The sequence below is a fragment of the Trichosurus vulpecula genome, chromosome 2, assembly GCF_011100635.1.
Source record: "Trichosurus vulpecula isolate mTriVul1 chromosome 2, mTriVul1.pri, whole genome shotgun sequence".
NCBI classification, from domain to species: domain Eukaryota; kingdom Metazoa; phylum Chordata; class Mammalia; order Diprotodontia; family Phalangeridae; genus Trichosurus; species Trichosurus vulpecula.
The window spans coordinates 249,548,237-249,574,753 of NC_050574.1; the positions used below are offsets into that span (position 1 = coordinate 249,548,237).

The 26,517-nt window shown below is 36.9% G+C and overlaps 1 protein-coding gene across 1 annotated transcript; it reads right to left on the reverse strand.

Annotated features, from left to right (window-relative positions):
- Nucleotides 1-12,130: 12,130 nt before the first annotated feature.
- On the reverse strand, nt 12,131-12,532 carry LOC118839886 (bolA-like protein 3). The gene has a single exon (XM_036747389.1). It carries the CDS (start codon nt 12,514-12,516, stop codon nt 12,175-12,177), a length of 342 nt encoding a protein of 113 aa, XP_036603284.1. The 5' UTR covers nt 12,517-12,532; the 3' UTR covers nt 12,131-12,174.
- Nucleotides 12,533-26,517: the final 13,985 nt, after the last annotated feature.

Genomic DNA, 26,517 nt, shown 5'->3' on the forward strand with positions numbered 1-26,517 from the left:
AATTATGTTCATATAGGCCCTGGGTTTGTCTTGGCAGATAAACTCCCAAATATTTTATAGTGCCTACAGTAACTTTGAATGGAATTTCTCTTTCTATCTCTTGCTGTTGGGCTTTGTTAGTAATGTATAGGTATGCCAAGGATTCATGTGGGTTTATTTTATATCCTGCAACTTTGCTAAAGTTGTTTATTATTTCAAGTAGTTTTTCACTTGATTCTCTAGGATTCTCTAAGTAAATCTTCATATCATCTGCAAAAAGTGATAATTTTGTTTCTTCTTTGCCTATTCTAATTCCTTCAATTTCTTTTTCTTCTCTTATTTCTACAGCTAACATTTCTAGTACCAAATTGAATAGTAGGGTGATAATGGACATCCTTGTTTCACCCCTGATCTTATTGGGAATGCATATAGCTTATCCCCATTACAAATAATGCTTGTTGATGGTTTTAGGTAGATGGTATTTGTAATTTTAAGGAAGGCTCCATTTATTCCTGTGGTTTCTAGTGTTTTAATAGGAATAGGTGTTGTGTTTTGTCAAAGGCTTTTTCTGCATGTATTGAGATGATCATATGGTTTCTGCTAGTTTTGTTGTTGATATGATCAATTATGCTGATAGTTTTCCTAATATCGAACCAGCCTTTATTCCAGCATTCCTGGAATAAATCCTACCTGGTCATAGTGTATTATTTTCATGATAAGTTGCTGCAATCTTTTTGCTAATATTTTATTTAAAATTTTTGCATCAGTACTCATTAGGGAAATTGGTCTATAATTTTCTTTCTCTGTTTTGACTCTACCTGGTTTGGTTATTAGTACCATATTTGTGTCATAAGAAGAATTTGGTAGGACTCCTTCTTCACCTATTTTCCCCAATAGTCTATAAAGTATAGGAATTAATTGTTCTTTAAATGTTTGATAGAATTTACATGTAAAACCATCTGGCCCTGGAGATTTTTTCCTAGGGAGTTCATTGATGGCTTGCTCAATTTCTTTTTCTGAGATGGGGTTATTTAGAAATTTTACTTCCTCTTCTGTTAACCTGGACAATTTATGTTTTTGTAAATGTTCATCCATATCCCTAAGGTTGTCAAATTTGTGGGCATACAATTGGGCAAAATAATTCCTAATTATTGTTTTAATTTCCTCTTCATTGGAGGTGAATTCACCCTTTTCATTTTTGTTACTGGTAATTTGATTTTCTTCTTTCTTTTTTTTTAATCAAATTGACCAAAAGTTTATCAATTTTATTGGTTTTTTTTTTCATAAAACCAGCTCTTGGTTTTATTTATTAATTCAATAGTTTTCTTGGTTTCAATTTTATTAATCTCTCCTTTGATTTTCAGAATTTCTAATTTGGTATTTAATTGGGGATTTTCAATTTGTTGTTTTTCTAGCTTTTTCAGTTGCATACCCAATTCATTGATCTCCTTTTCCTCTGTTGTATTCATGTAAGCATTTAGAGATATAAAATTTCCCATAAGAACTGCTTTTGCTGCATCCCATAAGTTTTGGTATGTTGTCTCATTATTGTCATTCTCTTGAATGAAGTTATTAATTGTTTCTCTGATTTCTTCTTTGGCCTACTCATTCTTTAGAATTAGATTATTTAGTTTCCAATTAATTTTTAGCTTATTTTTCCATGGTTCTTTATTACAAATAATTTTTATTGCATCGTTATCTGACAAGTATGCTTGGACTACTTCTGCCTTTCTGCACTGGATTGTGAGGTTTTTGTGCCCTAGTACAAGGTCAATTTTTGAGTATGTGCCGTGTGCCGCTCAGAAGAAAGTATATTCCTTTTTATCCCCATTCACTTTTCTCCAAAGGTCTATCATATCTGCCTTTTCTAAAATTCTGTTCACCTCCTTAACTTCTTTCTTATTTATTTTGAGGTTAGCTTTATCAAGTTCAGAGAGGGGGAGGTTGAGGTCTCCCATTATTACAGTTTTGCTGTCTATTTCTTCCTGTAACTCCCTTAACCTCTCCTCTAATAATTTGCATGCCATACCACTTGGTGCATATATGTTAAACAATGATATTGCTTCATTGTTTATGGTGCCTTTTAGTAGGATGTAGTGTCCTTCCTTATCTCTTTTAGTTAAATCTATCTTTACTTTTGCTTTGTCTGAGATTAGGATTGCTACCCCTGCTTTTTTTACTTTAGCTGAAGCTCAATATATTTTACTGCTGTCTTTTACCTTTACCCTGTGTGTATCCCCATTTCAAATGTGTTTCTTGTAAACAGCATATTGTAGGATTAGTGTTTTTAATCCATTCTGCTATCTGCTTCTGTTTTATGGGAGAGTTCATCCCATTCACATTCACAGTTATGATTTCTATCTGTGTCTTTTTCTCCATGCTATTTCCCCCCATTTATGCTTTTATTTCTCCTTTTCCCCTTCCATTCCTCAACAAAGTTTTGTTTTGACCGCCACCTTCCTCAGTTTACCCTCCCTCTTCATTCCCCTCCCTTATATTACCATTTTCCCCTTGCTACTTCTTCCCTCTCTTCTGACCACCCCCTCCCTTTTTTCCCCCTTTCCCCTCCTACTGCCTGTAGGACAAGTTAGATTTCTATACTTATCAGGGCATGTTATTCCCTTCTTGAGCCAGATCTGATGACAGTAAAGCTCAAATGCTGCTCTTCTCCCTCCCTTCTTTCCTTCTACTATAATGTGTTTTTGTGTCTCTTCATTTGATGTAATTTATCCTTTTCTACTACCTCTTTACCTCTTCTCCTATAACCCTCCCTTTACATCTCTTAATTATGTTTTTTGTCCTCATATCAGTTATTTTATACAGCCATCCACGGTCTATGTGTATCCCTTTCAATTGTCATAATAACTGTACTTTCTCAAGATTGACATATATAATATATATACACACATATATATACATATATATAACATACATAAGATGATATAATCCTATATAAAGATGTAAATAATTTGCCCTTATTGATTAATAAGGTTTGTGGGGGGGGTTTCCCTGTTTATTTTTTTATCTCTCTCTTGAGTTTTGTATTTGAAGATCAAACTTTCCATTGAGTTCTGGCCTTTTCATCAGGAAGGTCTGGAATTCCCTGAAAAATTATGCTTAATTTTGCTGGGTAGTTGATCCTTGGTTGTACTCCCAGCTCCTTTGCCCTTCAGAACATCATATTCCAATTTCTCCTGTCATTTAGTGTAGAAGCTGAAAGATCCAGTGTGATCCTGACTATAGTTCCATGATATTTGAATTGTTTCTTTTTAGCTGCTTGCAGTATTTTCTCCTTGACTTTGTAATTCTGAAATTTGGCTATAATATTTCTTGGTGTTTTCAATTTGGCATCTCTTTCAGGGGGTGATTGGTGGATTCTTTCAATGACTATTTTACCCTCTGGTTCTAGGACCTCTGGGCAGTTATCTTTGATAATTTCTTCAAAGATACTGTCAAGGCTCTTTTTTTCATCGTGGATTTCCGGTATTCCAATAATTCTTAAATTGTCTCTCCCAGATCTGTTTTCCAGGTCAGTTGTTTTTCCAATCAGATATTTCACATTTTTTTTCTATTTTTTCGTTCTTTATATTTTGTTTTACTACTTCTTGATGCCTCATAGAGTCATTAGCTTCCACTTGCTCAATTCTAATTTTTAATGAGTTGCTGTCTTCATCTTTCTTTTGAGTCTCCTTTTCCAATTGGTTGTTTTTATCTCTCAGGGTGTCATTTTCTCCATTTGCCAGTCTTATTTTTTAAGGACTTGATTTTGTCAGTTGTTTTTTTTCCATTTTTTCCATTTTTTCTTTTACCTCCCTAATTTGGTTTTTAAAATCCTCCTTTAGCTCTTCCAGTAATGCCTTTTGGGCTTGAGAGCAGTTCACGTTCCCTTTTGAGGTATCAGATGTGGGTATAGTGTCAATGCTATCCTCTTTCAAATTGGTATTTTGATCATGCCTGTCTCCATAAAAAGAATCGATGGTCCTCAGTTTTTTGGTGTTCTTCTTCATGTTGGTTAGCTTTTTCCTGGCTTTACAATGAATTTCTGCTTTTGGGGCTCAGGGCTCTCTGTCCCAGATTTCTAGTTCTGGGGATTGTGAGTCTAGTTACTGGCTTTGTGTATTACAGCCTTCAGTTTCCTGAGGTGTGGGGGAGGGGTCTGGCTGCCTTCCCCTGGGGCTGCTCTCCAGCACTGTTGCTCTTCAGCAATGGTCTCAGCTGTTTGTTGTTTGTGCTGGTGTCTGGCACTTCCCCTGGGGGTGCAAGGGTACATCTGTGCTCCTGGTGTTGACTCCTGCTGTCTCTGCCCCTCTGGGACTCAGGAACTCCTACTGCTCGGCCACTGAAGCCCCACTTCTGTCTCCTCTATTCCAGCGTTTTTTCCCAAGGAATTCTCTGGGTCAGTGAGAGGGATTAGAGCTGTTTACCTGGCCATTATGTCTCCCAGAAGTTCAACAAGACATTTTTCATACCTTTGGGCTGCAAGTCTCAGGAGTTAATGTCTCGTGGCCATTGGCATTGTGCTGCTGCCTCTTGTCGCTTCCACAGACTCCTGTCCTGTGTTGGGAGGCCTGGGGATCTCCACCAGTTTTGGGTGCCCAGCTTTCTCCCAGCCTGTCTCACTGGTTGGTTTTTGCAGCTGCTTCCACTTTGGTGCTGTCTGGTGCAGCTCTGCACACCAAGTGCTCTCCTAGCCTTCAGATCCGTCCTGTCAAACTTTCAGACTCTCCTGGCTTGGAAATTTGCCCCACTCAGACTGGTAGTGGTTTCTAACTCTCCCAAATCTGCTGAGATTCACTTTTTTATAAGTATCTGACAGAGCTTGTGAAAGAGCTCCAGTAAGATGCTGTTTTCACGAGGCCATCTTGGCTCTGCCCCTATAAAAACATTTTAAATTCTTTTTTTAAACATTTGCTTCATCTCATCCAAGAATTCTAATGGGATTTGTGTCCAGTATGTGTATTTCTTCAAGGTTTTGCTTCTAGATGTTTTGTAGTCATTCTGTTATTTTGCAAATATGTCTTGAGTTTTCTTGACACCACAATAAAGTGGGATTTTTTTGTTTGTTTGCTCATTTTTCTACTTCTACTACTTCCTGACTTTGGACTTGATATTAAATCTGGGCTCTGCCATACTTCTGTAAGGAAGATCTGACCTGGTTCTATTGCTGTTTTCCTAGGGTATTGGATATTGTGCTATTCCAAGATCTCAGAGATAGACTGGGCACCTGCAAACTTTCAGTGCTCCCAGAGTGGTCTGATCTAGGTCAAAGTCTGATTGCTCATCCCCTGGTCTGATCTATACAAGCTCCTTACCTGACTTTGGATCTAAGCAACAGTAGCATACTACTAGATTCAGCCTCTCTCAGATAGCTAGAAAGCTCTTTTGTTCAGAGAGACAAAATTATAGTCTCCTCTTTGGTCTAGGATACCTGCCCTGGCTGTTTCTCTAGAGGCTGAGCTAGCTAATGGAACTGAGGCTCCATTATGCTTTTGAGATCTGAGCCATATCAATCTTGCTTGCTTCTGAACTTCTGTCTTTCTTGGTACACTACCCAAGGCCTCCTTATAGGAACACTACTTCAGGCTCAGGTTCTCTTCTCAATCTGCCTTGGGTCTGTGACCAAGAACAGGGTAGTGGTCTCATAGTACTCCAGCACAGGTTTGGTGGTATCCTATCTGGGACCTTCTCTTGCCCATGTCCACCTCCCTGCTCCCAGTTCAGCTCATTCCTGAACTGACTTTATCCCCAGTATCCACAGACCTCTTTATCTATCTCACTAGGCTGATTTTGGCTGGACAAATGACTCACCATGATTTATTCTGAATTTCCCCTTCAAGATTCATTCTAGTGCATTTACCAGGCATATTTGGGGGAGGTATTTTGGGTATGGGGGCATATGGTATTACATCTTGCTATTCTTCCATCTTGATTCCACCTCCTCTTCTTGTGTTTGTCCTTTGTTTTCGAAGAAGACCATGACATCAGGGAAATGATGACAGTTGATTTTGATTTAAGTGAACGGAAGGCTGTGCAAGGTCACCAGCCTCACTTTCTCCTCCAGAGCCATCTGGATCCAGCGGCCAGATATTCATCAGGATGACTGGAAATGGCCCAGGATGCCCCTAGCACGTGTAGCCAGCCAGCCAGACACTCACTGAACTCTTTGTCAGGCCTGGCTAGGACATGCTGAAAAGTGGTGCAGAAGACCTAGACATTCTCTTCTATCATAATCTTAATGAACTATGTCACAAGACTATCGAATCCTCTTTCTGTGTTCATTAAACAACTTTCTGACAAAGTTTCTAGGTCTCTTATACTGAGAATGGGATGCACTAGTATTAAATGCATTAAGTATTATAGTCACTAGAAATTTGATAAAGTTTGATAAAATCAAGTTTCAAAACTTACGAAACCAGACCCTGGGGTAACCCATCTTTGAAGTGTTCATTGATGAAGCTTAAACTTACAACAGACTACTGTCCTCTTTCTAATGATTTTAACTATAACACTGAATAACCAGTGAATATAGTATCCAGAGCTGTAGATTTCCTCCCCACCCTTCCCTTAATAATATACCTTAGAAATGTTTTATTTTAGAGATTATCTCGACCAACTCCTTCATTTCTCAGCTGAGAAAACTGAAAGAAGCTCCCAGAGGGAAAGTGGTCCAGCTAAGCTCATGCCAGCCATCAGTGACAAAACTAGAATGTGAATATGAGTTTGCTGACTCCAGGCCCACAGCATTTTCCATTATTATTATGTATAAAATACATACACTGCACTACAAAAAATTATGAGAATTCCTCTCTGTATGGTAGTCTCTATGCATACAGAAGAATTTAACATCTATACAATTATAGCACCTATAGAAGTTTATTGACTTTGCCTACATAGGTCATTAGTACATGCTTTAGGAGTCATGGGAGAGAGTGAATTTTAGGAAAAGCAAGCATGTTTTAGGAATGATACCTTCTCAGTATTCTAAGTCATACATCTTTAACATAGTCTTTAATACCTAGAAAGAAGCTTATCCCTTTCTCTTTTGATGATATCAAAATCAAATGTAATGCACGAAAAAAAGAATTAAACAAAATATTTAAGTGCTTTTTTATATGGTAGGGTTTTGGAGTAAAAAGATAAAAATAAAAATAGTTCCTTGATCAACTTACAATATAATAGGGGGAATAAGAAACATATAAAACTGTCATAAAGGGCAAAATGTGATACAAGCAAAGGAGATGTTCAAATATAATAGCATAACAAATTTTAGGAGGTTTATACTTAATTTGGCAAGTAAAGGGAAATCATTGAAAGGTTTTATATAGAGAAGCAATGTAATCAGGGCACTGTTTTAGGAAGAATATTAATTCAGGCACAAATGTGAAGGAAGGATTAGTAAGAGGAGAGGCAGGAAGACCAGGATTAGAGTTTTAGTATATCCCAAAACTAGTGTGCAAGGTTAATGATGTTAACAACTAAAAACTAGAGATAAAATAAAGATAGGATAAAGGGATTTATTTTTACAGAATTGATTGCTATTGAATGATTGATTTTAATGTGTGAAAACACTACTGAGCCTTAACAAAAATATGTGCAAACCTAGAAATTGGCTTTATTTGTAAAGCTTTTAACCTTTTTTATTCTTTTGCATAAAACTCAAACTGATGTTTTAAGGCAATCTTAAATTTCATATTCAACTATTATCGTATGCTCAAGTTTGATCACATAATTGAAAATTGGAGCTTATGCTAAGAAAAAAGGGGGCCATTGTCCAAATATTATGTCTTTTAAATCCAGAGCCTTTTATAAATAGAATTGTGGAAATACTTAAACACAAAAGAAAATAAGGAATGTTAAAAACAAAGGCAAAAGTTAGTTGTAAGTATTGGTGAATTAACAAATTATAATAAGGAAATCCTCCATCTAGCACTTAGAAATAGGTTGAGTTAAAAAGTCAAACCAGAACAGAATATCTTCTCTAGCTATGACCACATAAAAGGAAAAGAAAAAAATAAATGTGACTAAATGGACAAAGAACACTGGAGACTTAAAGGGAATAATTTAAAAGTAATGATATTTTGTACATTGAAATTCATTTATTCAAATATACATTTTAGAGAAAATTATAACATTTACTAATAAGTTTAGCATTGTAATATTTGAACATTACAAAGTTTAAGCAGAACTATTACATTGTAATATGTAAAATTGACTATATATTTTTTGCTATCTTTGGAAAAAAATTCCTTACAATATATGGGATTAAATAGATTTGAAATTTTGCTTTCTGCCTTTATCTAAGAAGCAAAATGAATTTAAAGTTTAAATAAAAGCTGAAAATTAAGACTTCTGCTAAATATTAGGCAGACTATAAAGACTTTAAAGTTAGAAGTGTTCATAAGTTTAGTGCAACTGAGCTCGAACTATTGTGGCTCTTTCTAAATGATGTCATTTGAAAATCATCACTTATGAAAAATAGTATTTTATACATTCATTCATTAAGTATGTTTAAACAATAAACACTTTTAAGTGCTAGGTGCTGCAGGACATAGAAATAGAGCAGCATTTCTGTCCTCAGGAAGTTTTATAATCTAATATAGAAGATGTCATATATACACATAATTTTAATTAAAAGATAGAATATATTAAGTTCAAAAGAGGTATGTAGATGAATTTTTATAATGTTAAGAAGAGAGACAAATATTTCTGGATTGGAAAAAGGGAATCTCCATGGAAAAACTGACTGTTGAGCTAGACCTTAAAGAATTGGTAAGAATTCACTAGGGAGAGATGTAAGTGAAAGCACTTCAGGAATAGTGTGAACAAAGGTGGGAGGGCATCTCCCATTGGGGGTGATACATTGACAATGTAATTTCCTGGAATGTAAAATAAAGGGGAATAATATGAGTTAAGAATGGAAAGGAGAGTTAGAGCATAACTATATAGTCTTGGATATTAGACTAAAGAATCTGGATTATATTTGATTAGAAGTGAGAAACCACTGAAGGTTTTTGAGCAGTGGAATGATATATTGGTGAGTTAAAACAGAAAAAGTACTAAGATAATACATTTAAGTGAGACCTAAGTGCAGTTCTTGAAATTTATGGACAGACTTTTTCTTTCATAAAGTAATGAAAAGATTTGAGTTGTAATCTTTAAATTCTTGCTCTGTCATGAAAAGGGGAAGTATTAGTTCTATCAGGAAATTTGGGTAATTATTTTTTCATGATCATGTGGCTATTCTTAAATATAAATAATTGACAGCTAGAAAGTATTCTATTGGATTTACAATTTATTAAGTCTATATTAACAAGAGAATGAGAGATATCTTTCTATATATAAATTCCTATCTTTAAGAAGCAACTTACAATAGATTTTCATTGATGAGCATGATTTTGGGAATAGATCACAACTTGGTTCCCTCTTTCATTTCTGCTTTAGCATAGCTATGGTCTTCTGTTATTACTTGATATGGTTATTGAGACAGAGAAAAGGTTTTGCTTGAAATTAAAGCTGAGTCTTCTGGACAAGATGATGGCCTGAATGGAGGCAGGCAGCTCAACTCCTCCACATCTACTTCTGTTGTTCAGTTATTTTCAATCATGTCCAACTCTTTGTGACCTCATTTGGGGTTTTGTTGGCAAAGATGCTGGAGTGGCTTGCCATTTCCTTCTCCAGATCATTTTACAGAGGAGGAAATTGAAGTAAACTGGGTCAGGTAACTTGCTCAGATCACACAGGTAGTTAGTGTCTGAGGCCAGATTTGAACTCTCTCCCTTACTCCAGGCCTAGAACTCTATCCACTATGGCACCTACCTGCTTCTATACCTACTTTAGCAAACTAAACTAAAACAAGCATCAGGCCAAATTATGATCAAGAAAGCAATGAAAAACTAGTTAGAAAGTAACTTTTTGCATCCCAGAACTGAATAAAACATCAGTCAGAAGCCCACAGGCAATAGGAAAGGGGGTCCACCAGAAAAGCCAGTGCTCATGCTCGGGCAAACAAATGAGAAGCCTCCCATCACTATGAGAGATGGTCCAGAGATACCTTTTGTCTGCAAAGTTCTGTTTTGGGATGCAGCAAGAGCATAAGGCAACCCTGTCCAAACTCTGGGTGGTCAGAAGGGACTACCTAGATGAAAAGACCAGAGCTGCATAGAAACTCTGAAGTCCTTTCTGCAACAATCACAGGAGGGAACTTAGCACTCCAACCTGAGAAGCCACAGAGGGCCCTCAAGATCCAACATTGAAACTCAAAGATCCAAGGGGACCTAACTCTGGCAGGTGAAACTTATCACAGAATACTAGGTAAGGCCATCTCATCTAAAAGCGTTGTAGAAGACAGAGCCTAGCCCTGTTATAAAGCCCCAATTTAGACACTAAGGCCAGAGAGACAGTAGAATACTAGATACAATCCTCTATAAAGAATTTTAATAGAATCAGAGATGTCCAAAATTCAAGCCTACAAGGAGAGAATAACTTAATAGCAACTATGAGCACAGACTCAAAGGAAATAATGTATTTTCCACAGGACCAAAAGAATGTCTAGAAGAAAAGAAGCAACAGATCAAATTTTTTTTAAAAAGAAAGAAATATAAACTGTGGAGGAAAGAATTAAAAGGAGAATAAATAGCTTATTATAAAAAGTAATAAACCTTACTCAAATAAAGGACTCCCAGAAAATTGGAATAGACCAAGCAGAAATCAGTGATTTCTTAAGACCACATATATTAGAACAAATTCAAAAGAGTGAAAAAATAGAAAACAAATATAAGGTACCTGATATCAAAAACAAATTATCTAGAAAACAAGTCAGGGAAGATCATTTAAGAATCACTGAATATCTGAAAATTGTGATCCCAAAAATGTCTTCAAATGGTATGGAGGGAGTTGCATTTTAAAAAGTAATTGAAGGTAAATTGATTCTTTTCTTAGGGTTCTAAGAAGGGAAGAAAGGGGAGGGGGTAAAAGGAATACATGCTAATATATGACAGGTGAAGAGGGTGGAATTTATCATTTCCAATAATTGAGGTGAATGAGAATAAGAATATAAAAATGTGGAAGAAGGAGTGGGAGTAGACCTCAGGTGAGTCTCACACTTATCTGTACCAGATAAAAGGATGTGTGTGTGTGTGTGTGTGTGTGTGTGTGTGTGTGTGTGTGTGTGTGAGAAAGAGAGAGAGAGAGAGAGAGAGAGAGAGAGAGAGATATGTAAAAATGCATAAAACAATTGGAAAGCAAGTAGAGATAGAGAGAGGAGCAGTTAAGGGGGAGGATAATACTGGGCACAGAATAGTCTCAAGCAAAATATGCTTTCTGATCCTGAAGGACTATTAAAAAGAAGATAAAAGAAAAGTACTGGAACTTGTCTGTAATAAATGATCTGAGAATCTCAAAAACCTGATGGTGAATGCCATCATCACACAATCCAATTGCCCATATGTTTCATCCATAGTGATGGTACCAAAGAACAATGAAAAGATTTTTATATATTTATATAAATAATATATAGATGTAGATATAGATATATAATTTATACATTACTGTACCTTGAACAAAAGAACCAACAAAGTGGTACATCATATCATGGCAAGAGTTCTAGATGCAACAGATTATCTGTTAGGCAGCCAGTAGTTTTCTGTATTGGACCTGCACAGTGGTAACTACCAGTTCCCTATGGTAGAGAAAGACAAGGAAAAAATTGTTTTCCTTTGTCCAGCTAGATTTTTTTTTTGAGGTGACTCTGTATCTCCATGTTTTATTGAATGAGCTTAGATCGGTGCATCCCTCCATAATCAACAGGTGGGAACTTAAAAGGAGCTGGGGTGCGGCCTTCCCTTGGGTAATAACACCATCCTATGAGTCCGAGGGGTTGGACACATCAATTCTGATCTGCTGGACCAGAGTGTGGCCTGGAAGGTGCCAGGGACGGAAAACCCCCAGTCAACAGTCAGCAGAGAGAGCCAATGACTTTGGTCAAAAAAATGAGGTTTCCAAAGTCACGGGAGTCTTTTTCCTTTAGTGACTATCTGAACAGCCCAGATACTCCTTGATCATGAGAGCATGGAGGGATGGCCGGAAACGACGGGATACCTTAGAGGGCAAACGCTCTGGGAAGAACGGCGTCCGTCCCCTCCCGGGATGCCATCCCAGCAGTAACGTCGGCAGCAGGCTCAGGCCCCGAGCAAGGCTTCAATGCTTTGGGACCGAAGTGAATATTCTCAGCCCATGCATATCTTTAATCTCTTCTTCTAGTGCCTTGTTAACCATCTGGTGCTGCTGTAAAATTCGCTTGTTTTTAAACTCTTCTGACTCTATATGGATTTCATACATGGCCCCGCAACCATCTGAAATGTCTGTGACCTTGATAGCTGCTGCCTGAGGAAACTTCTCTTTCAGGATACGAGTCATTTTGAGCTCCCCCGAGGTCTGGGAGGCAAATGTTCTCTGGGCACATCGGAGAAGAGGGACCACACGAAGGTTCCTCGGGCAGAGAAGCTGAGAAGCGGTGGCAGCAGCGCCCAGAGCCGCCATAACGGGCGCGGGGGCGGGGCGGGAAGAGCGTCCAGCTAGATTTTTAAGAGTTAAAGTGTTGGATTATGTAGAGGAAAATGGCTTAAGGCTTTCCACTGATAAATAACAATCTCTTTTAGAGCCTCAGTTAAGTTTTTAGGTGACACCATATCTTAGTAAGATGTGAACACTGACTCAAAAAAGGTAGAAGTACTTCTAAATTGGTCATGCCCAAAGAACTTTCAAGACCTAATGATATTTCTAGAATTTCGTTAAGTATTAAAAATTTGTTTAAAGCTATGCTACTGTTATTGCTAAGCCACAAAATGTCCTCACTCAAGCATATATAACTGAAAAGTTACAGAAAAAACAAGAAACACAAAATTGTCTCAAACAAAACCTCTTTCAGATCAATGGACAGACAAATGTGAACAAGCTTTCAAAGACTTAGTCAGCTGCCTTGCACAGGCACCAGGTTGACCTATGCTAACCCAGACAAGTCTTTTATCCCATATACATATAGATGCCAGTTTGGAGTTGTTGGGATCAGCCTTGTCCCAAGAAACTAGTGATCCTGTGAAACTAATTGCATTTGCTACAAGAAATCTGAATGACAGCAAGACCAAAATGCCCCATTCATACGCTCAAATTCCTCACACTGAAATGGGTGCTCATGGAGAAATTCAAAGGCTATGTGAATGGAACAACGTTACCAGTTTAGACTGACAACAATCCAGTAACATATTGTGACCAAAGGCAAGTAGGTTGCTGTTTGCCAGAGATTGGTGGCAGCACTAACTCAGGATACATAACCAGCTAGGGAATATTAATGTAGATGGAGATGGCCTGTCTAGAGTACCATATGACACCAAAACTATGGTAATACCTGAAGAAGTGAAAGCTATATGTAATACCAAAGAACTGGAATACAAACAGATGGCTGTGCAGTGAAAGTTCAGAACTTCTGCCAGATAGTATGCTAATAGCATATGTGAGTCTCACTTCTTGAACTAAAGCCCTCTTTACTTCAATTGTCTGTGGATGTCTGGTAAAGAAAGCAGATGGCTGATGAAGGACAGCATGAAGGAATACATACCAAGAAACAAGAGGGTTATGCAAAAGGACTCAAGTGTCAGTACCTTGAAGGCACTTTATTTATCAAGGCAATGGCACAAGTTGGAACTATGCATCAGAATACTATACTGGACTGTCACTGATGCTATATATGGTACTAGGAAGCAATTGGTCACGAATCTTTACACAATTACTTTGGAATATGGGTCAAGAAAGGATGTTAGAGTTTAGCAATAAACAAATTTTACTAATATCAGATGACCACAGATAATTGCCAAGAAGTGTGCGACTTGTGTCTTGTGTATACAAATAAAAGTATTACCAACTCGTCCTGCCCATTTAGAATATTGGCACTAGTAAATCCTTCTAACTTCTCTGCATCTTTGAAAGAAGATAGTAAGAATATGTCATATATTACTGCTAACTAAATACTTTACAATGTCTTCATAGGCATACTCAGCTAGGAACCAGAAGAGAAAGAAAGGGTCAGGATATGTGTCTGGGTTTGAAATAGAGTTCAACCACACCCCTGTCCTCCAAAAATTCCTGGAGATCTAAGAAGAGGGGAGGGAGTCAGAAAGTGAGCAATAGGAGAAAATAAAGAGGAAAATAGATTGAAATTACCAAAGATCTTGGGAGGAGAAAATCTCAAAGACCTTGAACATAGGCAGATAAATCAACAAGGAAAACACTAACAGCAGAAGGAAATATGACCTCCAAAGCTAGCAAATGAGTTCTAGCATCTATGACCATATACTACAAAACAGAATCTAACATTTGATGAACCAGGGGACTCTATGGTATTTGAGAACAAAGAATTATAATAGGCTGCTCCTAAGTGGTTTAAAAGAGAAATGAGAATTGTGGGAATATAAGTTATGATCTGTACAGCAAAAATAATAAGCAAAATAGAAAAACTTGAATCCGCAATGGAAAATCTCATCAAAGAAAAAACAACTGATTGTCCTTCACTTTTGTGTATTTGCGTTCCTTATCTAGAAGAAAAGCAAAAACCAATAATGTTAAAAGAAAATATGCTCTCTATTCAAGCAATATACAGATCTCAAAGACAAGATACGTAAAGACAACTGAAAGATAATAGGTATCCCAGAAGAATATGACAAGTCAAAAATCTTGAAAACCATAATACAAGAAAACTTCCCAGAACTTCTGAACACAGAAAAAGAAATGCCATGCCTCCAAACAAACCCCAAGGCTGTAAACTCCTAGGCATACAGGGGTTAAATTAATAATTCAATTCAGAAACAGGTTTTGCAAGCAACTGGGAGAAAGACTTCCAAATACAAAGTAAAGGAAATTAGAATAACACAAGACTATTCCACACTTACTGGAAAACTCTGGAGGGAATGGAATGTGTTCTAAAGAGCAAAGGAGCTCAGAATGTAGCCCAAGGTGACTTACCCTACAAATATGAGCTTAACTATAAATTTAAAAAGATTGAATCACAAAGAAGCATTTGAGACATTCTTAGAAAAGGAAACCAGACCTGAAGACATTATTTACTTCTCAAACACTCTAGGCAACAGAAATGCAGGAGGGGTGAACAAATGCATCAGCAAAAGATTGGACAGCAACAGAGTAAAGCAGAGAGCTGAGTAACAGACTTCTTTCTAAATGTCCATGAGCTTTGGGTGAAAGTGGAAGTCAGCTGGGGGTAACAGTGAAGAGCTGAACCTGGGCCATTGTGAACTTAACCTTGTGACACTCTGCCTATAAGTGAATCAGCATTGTGGGTTTGTTGTGTGTGTGTGTGTGTTTTTGTGGGACTACATTACAAAATGAGAGAATGCCTTAAAGGGGAGAGGAGAACTAGGGGATGGGGGAGAGTGTGTGATGTACTTAAGTCAAATCAAAGTCTAGCAATGAGAGGAAGGTGACTCCTAGGAAGGTGGTCTGCTAAGAAGAGAAGAGCCTACAAGGGAAGTGGAAATGTTTGAAAATGGGGAGAAAAAGAGACAGGCCTTGCTTTGGTGGTGGGAGGGGGTTCCACTGATAAATACTCCTGTGGTTGAAAAGAGATGTTCTGTGAAGGAAGATGGAGTCCTTGTGCTGAGAATTGACTGGGGGATTTAATGCTTGAAAAGTCCACTTGAGTTACTGCAGGAGGGAGAGAGTTGGAATTTCTGAAGATAACGGGCACCTGAGGGAGTAGGAGGGAATGGATCCAGGGAGAAGATGTGGGGGCGTGTGCAACGGCACAATAAAGAGTTCAGAGTCCGAGCCCAAAATCAGAAAAGGCATTTATTCTTATGAGAAAGGATGCCACCCAAACGGTAGAGGTTGGGGGCATTTTAATTATATTTTATATTTATTCAGTCTGGATAAATGGGTACCTCCCCTGAACAGAGTACAAAGAGCTCAGATGGATGCCAGTCCTTTTATAGACTTTCCCTTTGAATCTCCCTCCAGGCTCTTCATTAGTCAGGTACAACCCCCTGACTGCCTATGTCATGCCATCCTCAAATGGTTTGTTTAAGCATGCATACAAGCCTCTAACCTTTCACCCCAGGGCTTTGATTAGAACTAGTTCTAACCAGTCAACTGACTTACATTCTGCTAAAGCTGGGGGGTAGCGGCGGGGGCGGGGAAGAGGAATGCTTTCAACTCTGTGGAAACAAAACAGCTCCCCTGTCCTGTCTCTTACAGGGGAAAAGAAGGTAATGGGGGAAGGGTACAGACCAGTGGTGGACTGCAAATCAGAGAGAGACCTGTCTTACCATGAGGCAGTATCCCCTCTGTTACCTGCAGGAATTAGCATTGTTCTGGGAGTGAGACAAATGGAGAATGGGAATCTATGGGGCAAGCTCTACAAGCCAGAAACTGCCTAGATGGGAGAACACAGAATGGATACTTAAGAGGTCTTTATTTCATGAGAAATCTAGAGATTAAAGAAGGACTAGATAATTATAAGAGTAACAAACCAGAAAATGAGGGGCTTGAGTAGAATAAAGAAAGGATGGATAATGAAGAGTATGAGAGAAATCTTATCTGTTAAGGAGCACAAAAAAAGAAATTTTAAAAACTAATGAACAGGACTAGTTGAAGAGGAAATCTACATAACTAACAGAGGGGGAACAGGTGGGATACAAATTAAATTACCAGATAAAAGCAGGGAAGGAAAAAGAATTAATAAATAAAACTCCAAAGGGAAAGGGAGTAACAAACAAAAGGAGGTAATCAGGGGTGAGGGGAAGAGAGCCAGTGGGAATAGAGTCACTAAAAAAAAAAAAGATTAAGTCAAAGTAACTGAAGAAACATAGTACTGTGTTTAAAGCAGAAGAAGAAAACAAAAATATTAATTTGAAAAAACTAATATAGAAATAAATAGAGGAAAATATAATCCTAATTTTAATAACTTTCAATGCACAATGCAATTGGATTAAGCAATCCAATAAAATGAAAAAAGAGTGGCAGATTAGATAAGAAAACAAAATCCTACAAAATGTTGCTTACAAGATAAACATTTAGAAAATAAAGATATATGGAAAACAAAACAGATGGGAAAAAATTACTATGCAAATAACTATATTTACTATACATGTAAATCCAAAAAAAGCAGGAGTTTCAATCAAACTAACAAAGCAAAGACAAACATCCAAAAAATAAAAAGAGATAAACAAAGAAACTACATTATGTTGAAAAAGGCCATAGAGAGCAAACCAATGTCAAAAATAAATACTCCTAATTCCTTAATATCCAAATTCATAAGGGAAACATGAACTAAGCTACAAGAAAACATAGATAATAACACCATAGTAACAGGAGACTTCAATATCACTATCAGTCATGGATAATTCTAACAGAAAAATAAACAAAAGAGAAAATGTGGAACTGGAAAAATTGCTGGAGAAACTAGAGCTTAAGACTTGTTGCTTCTTCTAAATGGGACTGCAAAAGAATATACATGTTTCTTAGCACCACATGGAAATTTTACAAAAATTGACCCTGTATTAAGACATAGAGATATTGCAACAACAACAACTGAATATAAAAAGGCTTTAGAGATTATAATGCAATAAAAGGTTGTTGATTCAGGGACCACAAACAAAAGACATGAACCCAAATAGAGACTTAATAATGAAATCCTAAATAATTAGTGAATCAAAAAACAAATCACAGAAACAACTTTAATCATGCAAAAGAAAATTATGATGATAATTTCTAAAATTTCTGGGATGTTGCTAAAGCAGTCCTCAGGGGAAAAATTATATTCCTACAAACATACATTGACAAAATAGAAAAAAGAAAAGATTAAAGAACTTAATATGCATTTTAAGAAATTAGAAAGCCAACAAGTACACAAGAAAAGAATGACCATAAAAATTATAAATAAAGTTATACACTGGTTCTTTGAAAATTTTAATAAAATTGATAAACTTTAGCTAACCTGAGTTTTAAGAAGAGGGCAGAAAATCACATCAATTAAATAATAAATGAGCAGAGTAATATCACAAAACCAGGAGAAATAAAAAGAATAACTGTAACACATTATGCATAGTAACATATTAACAAACTTAAGAACACAAAAGAAATAGAGCAATACATTAAAAAGTATAAAATACTAAAATTATCAAAATTCTAGATAGATATCTTAAATAACTCAATCTCCTAAATGGAAATAAATCTAGCTGTAAAAGAACCACCAAAGAAAAAAACTCCTTGTCATGAAGGATTCACAGGAGAAGTCTATCAATCTTTTAAAGAACAATTAGTACCCATACTTCACAAATTATTCTCAAAAATTAAAAATAAATCACCCTACCAGAATCCTTTTATGAGATAAATATAGTCTTAATACCTAAACCAGGGAAAGATAAAACACAAAAGGAAAACTGTAGTACACTATCACTAATGAATATTAACTCAAAAATTTTAATCAAAATTCTGCCAGACTATAAAATTTTATTCAAGAAATCAGTCATTATGACCAAAACGTATTCATATAAGGATGCAAGAATGGCTCAACATTGGGAAAACAATCAACATAATTAATCACATTAAAAATCAAAGCATCCCAAACCTCATGATTATCTTAATATATGCAGAGAAAGCCTTGGAAAAAGCATAGCACTCATTTACGTAAAAAAAAACCCTACAAGGTATAGGTGTAGAGGGATCTTTAATATAATACCATAAAAAGCATCTAAAACCAAAATCATGAATAATGTGCAGTGGAGATACACTAGAATCTTAAGAGAGGGAAATGAGGATGTTCACCCTCTCCACTATTATTTGTTATACTTATGGAAATCCCTAGCAACAACAGTAAGACAAGAGACAGAAATTAAAGGCATAAGGATAGGTAAAGGGAAAATAAAAATACCCTTCTTTGCTGATGATATTATGGCATAGTTGGAAAACCCTGAGGAATTACCAAAGATACTAATTGAGATAGACAGCTTCAACAGAGTTGCATGCTACAAAGTAAACTCTCAAAATCATCTGCATTTCTGTATACTAATAATGAAACCCAAGCAGCAATAATAGAAAGGAAATCCCATTTTGATTGACTACAAAATGCATAAAATATCTCTGAACTGACCCACCAAAGCACAAAAAAACCAAAACAAAACATGTGTAGCTTCAATAACAAAGTGCTTCTTAAGGAAATAAAGACCAACTTAAATAGCTAGAGGAATATTCAGTTCTCATGGCTAAGCCATGGCAATATAATAAAAATGACAATACCACACCAACATAAATTTACATTTTTAATTCTATACTAATCAAATTACCAAGTGTATACTTTATAGAACTTGATAAAAATAACAATAAAATCCATTTGGAAAAAACAAAAGAGCTAGAATATCAAGGGAGTTGATGAAAAGAAGTAGAGATTGAAACTCAATAGCCCATTGTTTGATTAAAGTGTAAAACATATTACATGATAGCACATATATAAACTATATCAAACTGTGTACCATTTTCAGAAGAGGGGAGTGAAGGAAGGAGGAAGAAAAATTTGGAATTCAAAATATTACAAAAATGAATGCTAAAAATTCTCTTGACATGTAACTGAGGGAAAAATAAAATGCTATTTGCAAAAAAAAAGTGTAAAATAAATAATCTAGGGAAAAACTTCCTATTTGATTTTAAAAACTTCTGGGAAAAATGGAAAAGCAATCTTGATTAAATTAGGTTTAGACCAACATCTTACACCAAATTCCACAGTATATTGTCAATATATGCATGATCATAATATTTAAAATCATCTATAAAAATTTTAGAAGAGAAGCCAGTCTTATGCCTCTCTTAGCGGTGAGTAGGAGGTGTGTTCTTAAGCAAACAGATAGAGGAAATAATAAAAGATAAACTTGATAGCTTTGATTACATGGAACTGAAAAACTGCGCATTCAAAATTAACTAGGCTAAGAAGGGAACTAGTTGAATAGGGAAAAGATATTTACATCAGATTGATAAGAATTTGGTAACCAAGATGTATATGTGTGTGTACATATATGACTATTAGTTATTCCTTAATAGATAAGTGATCAAAGGATATGAAAATTTCTCAAAAGGATTGCAAACTATTCGCAATCATATTAAAAATGCTCCAAATCACTAATAATAAAAGAAATGCAGTTTTACCTCATACCCTGCAAATTGGCAAAGGTAACAAAAATAGGGCAATAGTCAATGTTGAAAGTAATGTGGAATTTTCAGTACATTAATACATTGTTGGTGGAGCTATGAAATGGTACAAACATTTTATAAAATTGGTTGGAATTATTCCAATAAAATTATTAAAATGTCCATACCCTTTGAACCAGAGATATTATTATTGGGCTTATACCCAAAGAACACCATCAATACAAAGTCCCAATTTACACCAAAATATTTATAGCAGCATTTTTTATGATGGCAAAGAATTAGCAATGAAATAGATGCCTATCAATTAAGAGATGGCTAAACAAATTATGGTACATGAATATAATGGAATATTATTGCTGTATTGTAAAAAAAGATGCATGTGATGAATACAGAAAAGCATGGAAAGACATACATGAACTGATGCAGAATGTATTAAGCAGAGCCAAGGAAACTATACACAATAACTATAATAATGTAAATGAAAAAATCAAAATTGAATGTAACAAAATTATAAATATCAAGCATTATATGAATGAACAGATATAATAGGATACTTTCAACTTACCCTTTCATGAAGGTGGGAGGTTCACAAGTGTTATACATTGCACATGTTTTCTAACTTTTCAATTTATTAGTTGTGCTGATATTTTTCCTCTTCTTTTTCTATTTATATTTTTGGACAATGCTATTTTTATAAGAGATTGCTCCCCAGGAAGAGGAGAGATACTTGGGATAACTATGATGATGAGAAAAACAGAAGACATCAATAAAATAAAATAAAAAAGTTTTGCAAGGCTTTCCAGCTAAAATCCCTCTTTCCTCTTCCTAGTCAATTTTGAGTCCAACTTGTTTGCCCTTTCTCTGTGACTGTCATAGTATTTATGGATTAACTCAATGGTCTGCCTTTTAAACAACTGCATGTCCCATGCTGGATAATATACAGTTTTTACTCACTTGTGTTTTCTTGTAGAGATTGCTAGACCAATCTCATTTAAGTGCTGGTGCATTTCATTAAGGAGTCCCTGTACTATTATAGTACTTAATGCTATCAGAATAATCCATCAGCAGACAAGAACATCTGTAGAGCTTCATAAACCTGTAAGGAATTCTTTCTTTTTGACATCCCCCATGACAGTGAACACCCTTGGTGAGCATTTATCCTTCTGTATTACTCTGACCCAAGGAACAGAATAAGGTCTCAGTTCCAGTTCCCCAGTCCATTGTAAAGTCTGTAGAGGAATAACCGAATCAGGACTCGCAGACCCAAAGGGAGCCTATAGTTCTGTCACTGAACCAGCAGAGCTTTCCAGAAGCCTGATGTTGACAGAGTGTAGAAGCAGTTTACTGAAATTTTAAATGGAGCAACCTAATAGGCCTATTGCTCAGACCCAAACCTAGATCAAGAGCTTGCTGAGCTCAGACTAGGGAGACAGTGATCAGACTTTTCCCTGTATCAGACCACTTTGGGAGCACTAAAGGCTTGCACGTCTCAAGCTTGAGCTGTCCCTGAGTTCCTAGAGTAACACAAAACTCAACACCCCAAGAAAGCAGCAACAAGACCAGCTCTGACTATCCCTATGGAAGTTCAGCAGAACCCAGTTCTACCATCAAATCCAAAATCAGGAAGTAGACTGAAAGAATGAGCAAACAGAATAAGAATTCCACCATAAAAAGCTATTGTGGTGACATTACAGTACAAATGCAAAATAAGAGAATAATTCCAAAACCTCTACAAGCAAAGTCTCAAAGAAAAGCACAACTTGGGTACAAATTCTACTAGAATTCATGGAAGAGATGAAAGAAGAATTGAAAAAGGAATTTTAAATATTTTTAATGAATTCAGAGTTCTAAAGAAAAAATGGAAAAGAAAAGAGAACTATGGAAGAAAGAATTGGAAAGGGAATTAACAGCTTGAGAAAAGAAGTAAAAACCTTGCCCAAGCTACAAACTCCCTGAAAATTAGGACGAACCAAGAACAAGTTAGTGATTCCATGAGACAACAAGAAATATTACATACAAAGTCAAAAGGCTGAATTTTTTTAAAGTGCTGTATCCCATAGTAAAAAAAAAAAAAAACAAACCTGACCTAGTAAATATTGAGCAGAAAAAAATTAAGAATAATTTGACTACCTGAATGCCATGACCAAAACAGAGCCTAAATATTTCAAGAAATATTAAAAGATAATTGCTCAGATCTCTTAGAATCAGTGAGCAAAATGGAAATAGAAAGAATACATTAGTCAGCTCATGAAAGAAACCCCAGAATAAAAACTTCCAGGAAAATTGTAGTCAAAATCTGAAGTCTCCAGGTTAAGGAAAAAATGCTGAAAGCTGTCAAAAAGAAAGAATTCAAGTATGAAGGAGCCACATTCAGGATCACACAAGATTGAGCAGCCACCACTGTAAAGAAGCTGCAAGCTTGGAATATAATTTTGCAGCAGGCAAAGGAGGTAGTCTTAAAGCCCAGAATAATTTACCCAGCAAAACTGAATATATATTATGCTTAAGGTTAAAAAGGGATCTTTGATGAAATAAAGAACTTCTAAGACCACAACTGCATAGAAACTCTGTAGTTCAAACATAGGAGTTGAGAAATATTAAAAAGTAAACATGAATAAACAGTGATGAGACTAAATGAAAATCAACTGCTTATGTTTTAATGTGTAGTGATGATACATGTGTCTTCTCTGAGCCCTAGTGTCATCAGAGACCGTAGAGGGAGTCTGGATAGACAGAAGGCCTAGGAGTAGTTCTGTTATGTTTTGATGATCTTATAGGAAGAATGGAAAATGAAGAAGGGAAAGAGAGAGGAAGGTTAGGGAAAATTGTCTCATAATCAGTATATGCAAGTAGAAGTTTATTACAGACATAGAGGAAGGGTTGGTCAGGAGCAGCTGATATTTGAGCCTCACTCTCATCCAAACTCTTCAAAGGATGGAGTGCTATAAACACACATACACACATGCATACTCATGTGCACACACATATGTACACACAATTGTATTGGCAACCAAAAATGGGCTCCTTAGCACTTAGTCAACAAGTGCCCTTGACTAGTTTGGCTTTTTCCCCTGAACTGAATGCTGTTTGTATGTTGGACTGGAGTAAGCTTGTCAGCCCCTTCACCTTGCTTCCCTTGCTTAAGCTGATGGAAAGAACCTGTGCTTTCCCAGTCAACCCCTTCACCTTGCTTAAGCAGATTGAAAGAACCTGTGCTTTCCCCAGCGTACCTTACACCCCCGCAGAAGCTGGATGGTTAAAAGCAGCTCCCGTTGGAGCCAGAGGCTGCTACAGCCACAGCTACAGCTGAAGCAGGAGCTGCCAGTAGCAGAGCTGACCTACGGGAGGAAGCTGAACAAAGACTTCAGGCCAGTGGGTAATCTTTTTACCATAGAGGGGGAAGCATGATTTTGCTTTATGCAATCATGCTTCTCTGTAGCCTCCTGGTTACTCTTTCAAGGCGTACTTATTGGGCCTGGAAGCTTTTGATCAATATATCAAAATGGGGTTGCTGGTTCATGGGTTGGTTACTGTGGAGCCTAAATATATGTTTTGATTCTTCTGCCTTCTACTTTGAGAGTTTCCGAACCTTTCAGACATGTTTATGATCCTCTTTGAGATTATAAACTCTGCCCTCCTAATACAACAATATACACAGAAATGCATTTTGCTCAACAGGAAAGTAGAAAGGAAAGGGAAGAAAAAGGAAGGGAAACTTATAGAGGGGAGATTGAAAAGGGATAGGTCCTGGGCAAAAATGCTTATAGCTCTTTTTGTAATGGCAAAAAAATTGTGAACTAACAGGGTACACATCAGTTGGCGAATGACTAAACAAGTTATGGCATATTAGTGATATGAAATATTATTATGCTATAAGAAATGGTGAAGGGAATAGTTTCTGAGAAACCTGAGAAGATTTGTATGAACTGATGCAGAGTGAAAAGAGGAGAACCAAGAGAACAATTTATATAAGAACAATGTTGTGAAGACAGACAACTTGAAGAACTTAGAAACTCTGATCAGCATGATAAGCAACCATAATTCCAGAGGACTAACGATGAAATATGCTACTCATCTGCTGACAGACAGATGAAAGACTCAAGAGCGTGGAATGAGTTTTGTTGTTGTTGTTGTTGTCTTCATCATTGTTTTACATGGCCATTGCAGAAATTTTTCTTCAACTCTACATGTTTGTAACAAGGATTTTATTTTTCTTTCTTTCTCAATGTAGGGGAGGGGTGGGCAGGGTTGTGAAAGGGAGAGTGTACTTTTGCTGATTGGCAGTACACAAAATTTAATTTGAAAATAAAAATAGGAAAAAAATTTTAAAATATCAAAAAATCTGGAGTCCCTCCAAAAACCTAAAAAAATGGCTCTGAACCAATTCTAGAACGGCAGAACCCACGGAACAGCAGAGGGAAGCAGGGCTCCAGCCCAGGACAGCCTGGATGGTCTCTGGGTGAGGTCTATTCCACACGGAGCTAGGAGCTGGGAGCTGGGAACGGAGTGGAGCAGAGCCCAGCCTGAGCGGCGTGGACGATCCAGACCAGAAGCGGGGCAGAGGGGGCCCTAGCGCCCTGAATATGTGAGCTGCGGCAGTTACCGGACCCCTCGACCCACAAACACCAAAGACTGCGGAGAAGGTTAGTGGGAAAAGCTGCGGGAGTGGAAGGAGTTCCGGTTCGGCTTCCAGCCCCGGGGGCAGTGGAGGTGGGGCAGCTACAGCTGTTGTTACTTCCTGCTCCAGGCCCACCTGGTGGGAGGAATTAAGTGGCGGATCAGAGCAGGAGTGCAACAGCCTGCTGAAGATCTAAGCCCAGTCTGGACTGGGGGTTCTTGGGGAAGGAGTAGTGCGGGTCTGACAGAGCTGGCACCTCCCCCCCAAATGTGGAACATAGAACTCGTTAGTCTACAAGCAGTCATACCCCACTGAAAAACTCAAGGGTCAAGTTAGTGGGTTGGGAATATGGCCAGGCAGCAAAAACGCGCCCAGATTCAGTCTCAGACTTTGGATTCTTTCTTTGGTGACAAAGAAGACCAAAGCATACAGCCTAAAGAAGACAACAAAGTCATAGAGCCTACAACAAAAGCCTCCAAGAAAAACATGAACTGGCCCCAGGCCATAGAAGAACTCAAAAAGGATTTGGAAAAGCAAGTTAGAGAAGTAGAGGAAAAATTGGGAAGAGAAATGAGAAGGATGCGAGAAAACCATGAAAAACAAGTCAATGACTTGTTAAAGGAGACCCAAAAAAATACTGAAAAATACACTGAAGAAAACAACACCTTAAAAAACAGACTAACTCAAATGGCAAAAGAGCTCCAAAAAGCCAATGAGGAGAAGAATGCCTTGAAAGGCAGAATTAGCCAAATGGAAAAGGAGGTCCAAAAGACCACTGAAGAAAATACTACTTTAAAAATTAGATTGGAGCAAGTGGAAGCTAGTGACCTTATGAGAAATCAGGATATTATAAAACAGAACCAAAGGAATGAAAAAATGGAAGACAATGTGAAATATCTCCTTGGAAAAACCACTGACCTGGAAAAGAGATCCAGGAGAGATAATTTAAAAATTATTGGACTACCTGAAAGCCATGATCAAAAAAAAAGCCTAGATACCATCTTTCAAGAAATTATCAAGGAGAACTGCCCTGATATTCTAGAGCCACAGGGCAAAATAGAAATTGAAAGAATCCATCGATCGCCTCCTCAAATAGATCCCAAAAAGAAATCTCCTAGGAATATTGTTGCCAAATTCCAGAGCTCCCAGATCAAGGAGAAAATACTGCAAGCAGCCAGAAAGAAACAATTTGAGTATTGTGGAAACCCAATCAGAATAACCCAAGATCTGGCAGCTTCTACATTAAGAGATCGAAGGGCTTGGCATGCGATATTCCGAAGGTCAATGGAGCTAGGATTAAAACCTAGAATCACCTACCCAGCAAAACTGAGTATCATGTTCCAAGGCAAAATATGGATTTTCAATAAAATAGAGGACTTTCAAGCTTTCTCAGTGAAAAGACCAGAACTGAATAGAAAATTTGACTTTCAAAAATATCAAAAAATCTGGTACTTGTAGTCAACTGTAAGCTCAGAATATATCAGTGATGTGATATAGTAGTCAAAAAAAGCTAATATTGTTTTAGGCTGCATTAATAATTGAATTTCAAGTTTGAGTGAGTAAATAGCATGGCATAATTGATAGGGAGATCATGTTAGAATTAGGGAGATGGGTTCAAGTTCTGCCTTTGTTACATACTAGTCCTGTGGCCCTGGGCAACTTTCTAAGACTAAACATTAGATAAAGTGCTGATCTACTCCTTATCAGGAGTTCCTTAT

Coding starts and splice junctions, on each gene's coding strand:
- LOC118839886 (XM_036747389.1), bottom strand. CDS start 12,516: ATGGCGGCTCTGGGCGCTGCTGCCACCGCTTCTCAGCTTCTCTGCCCG.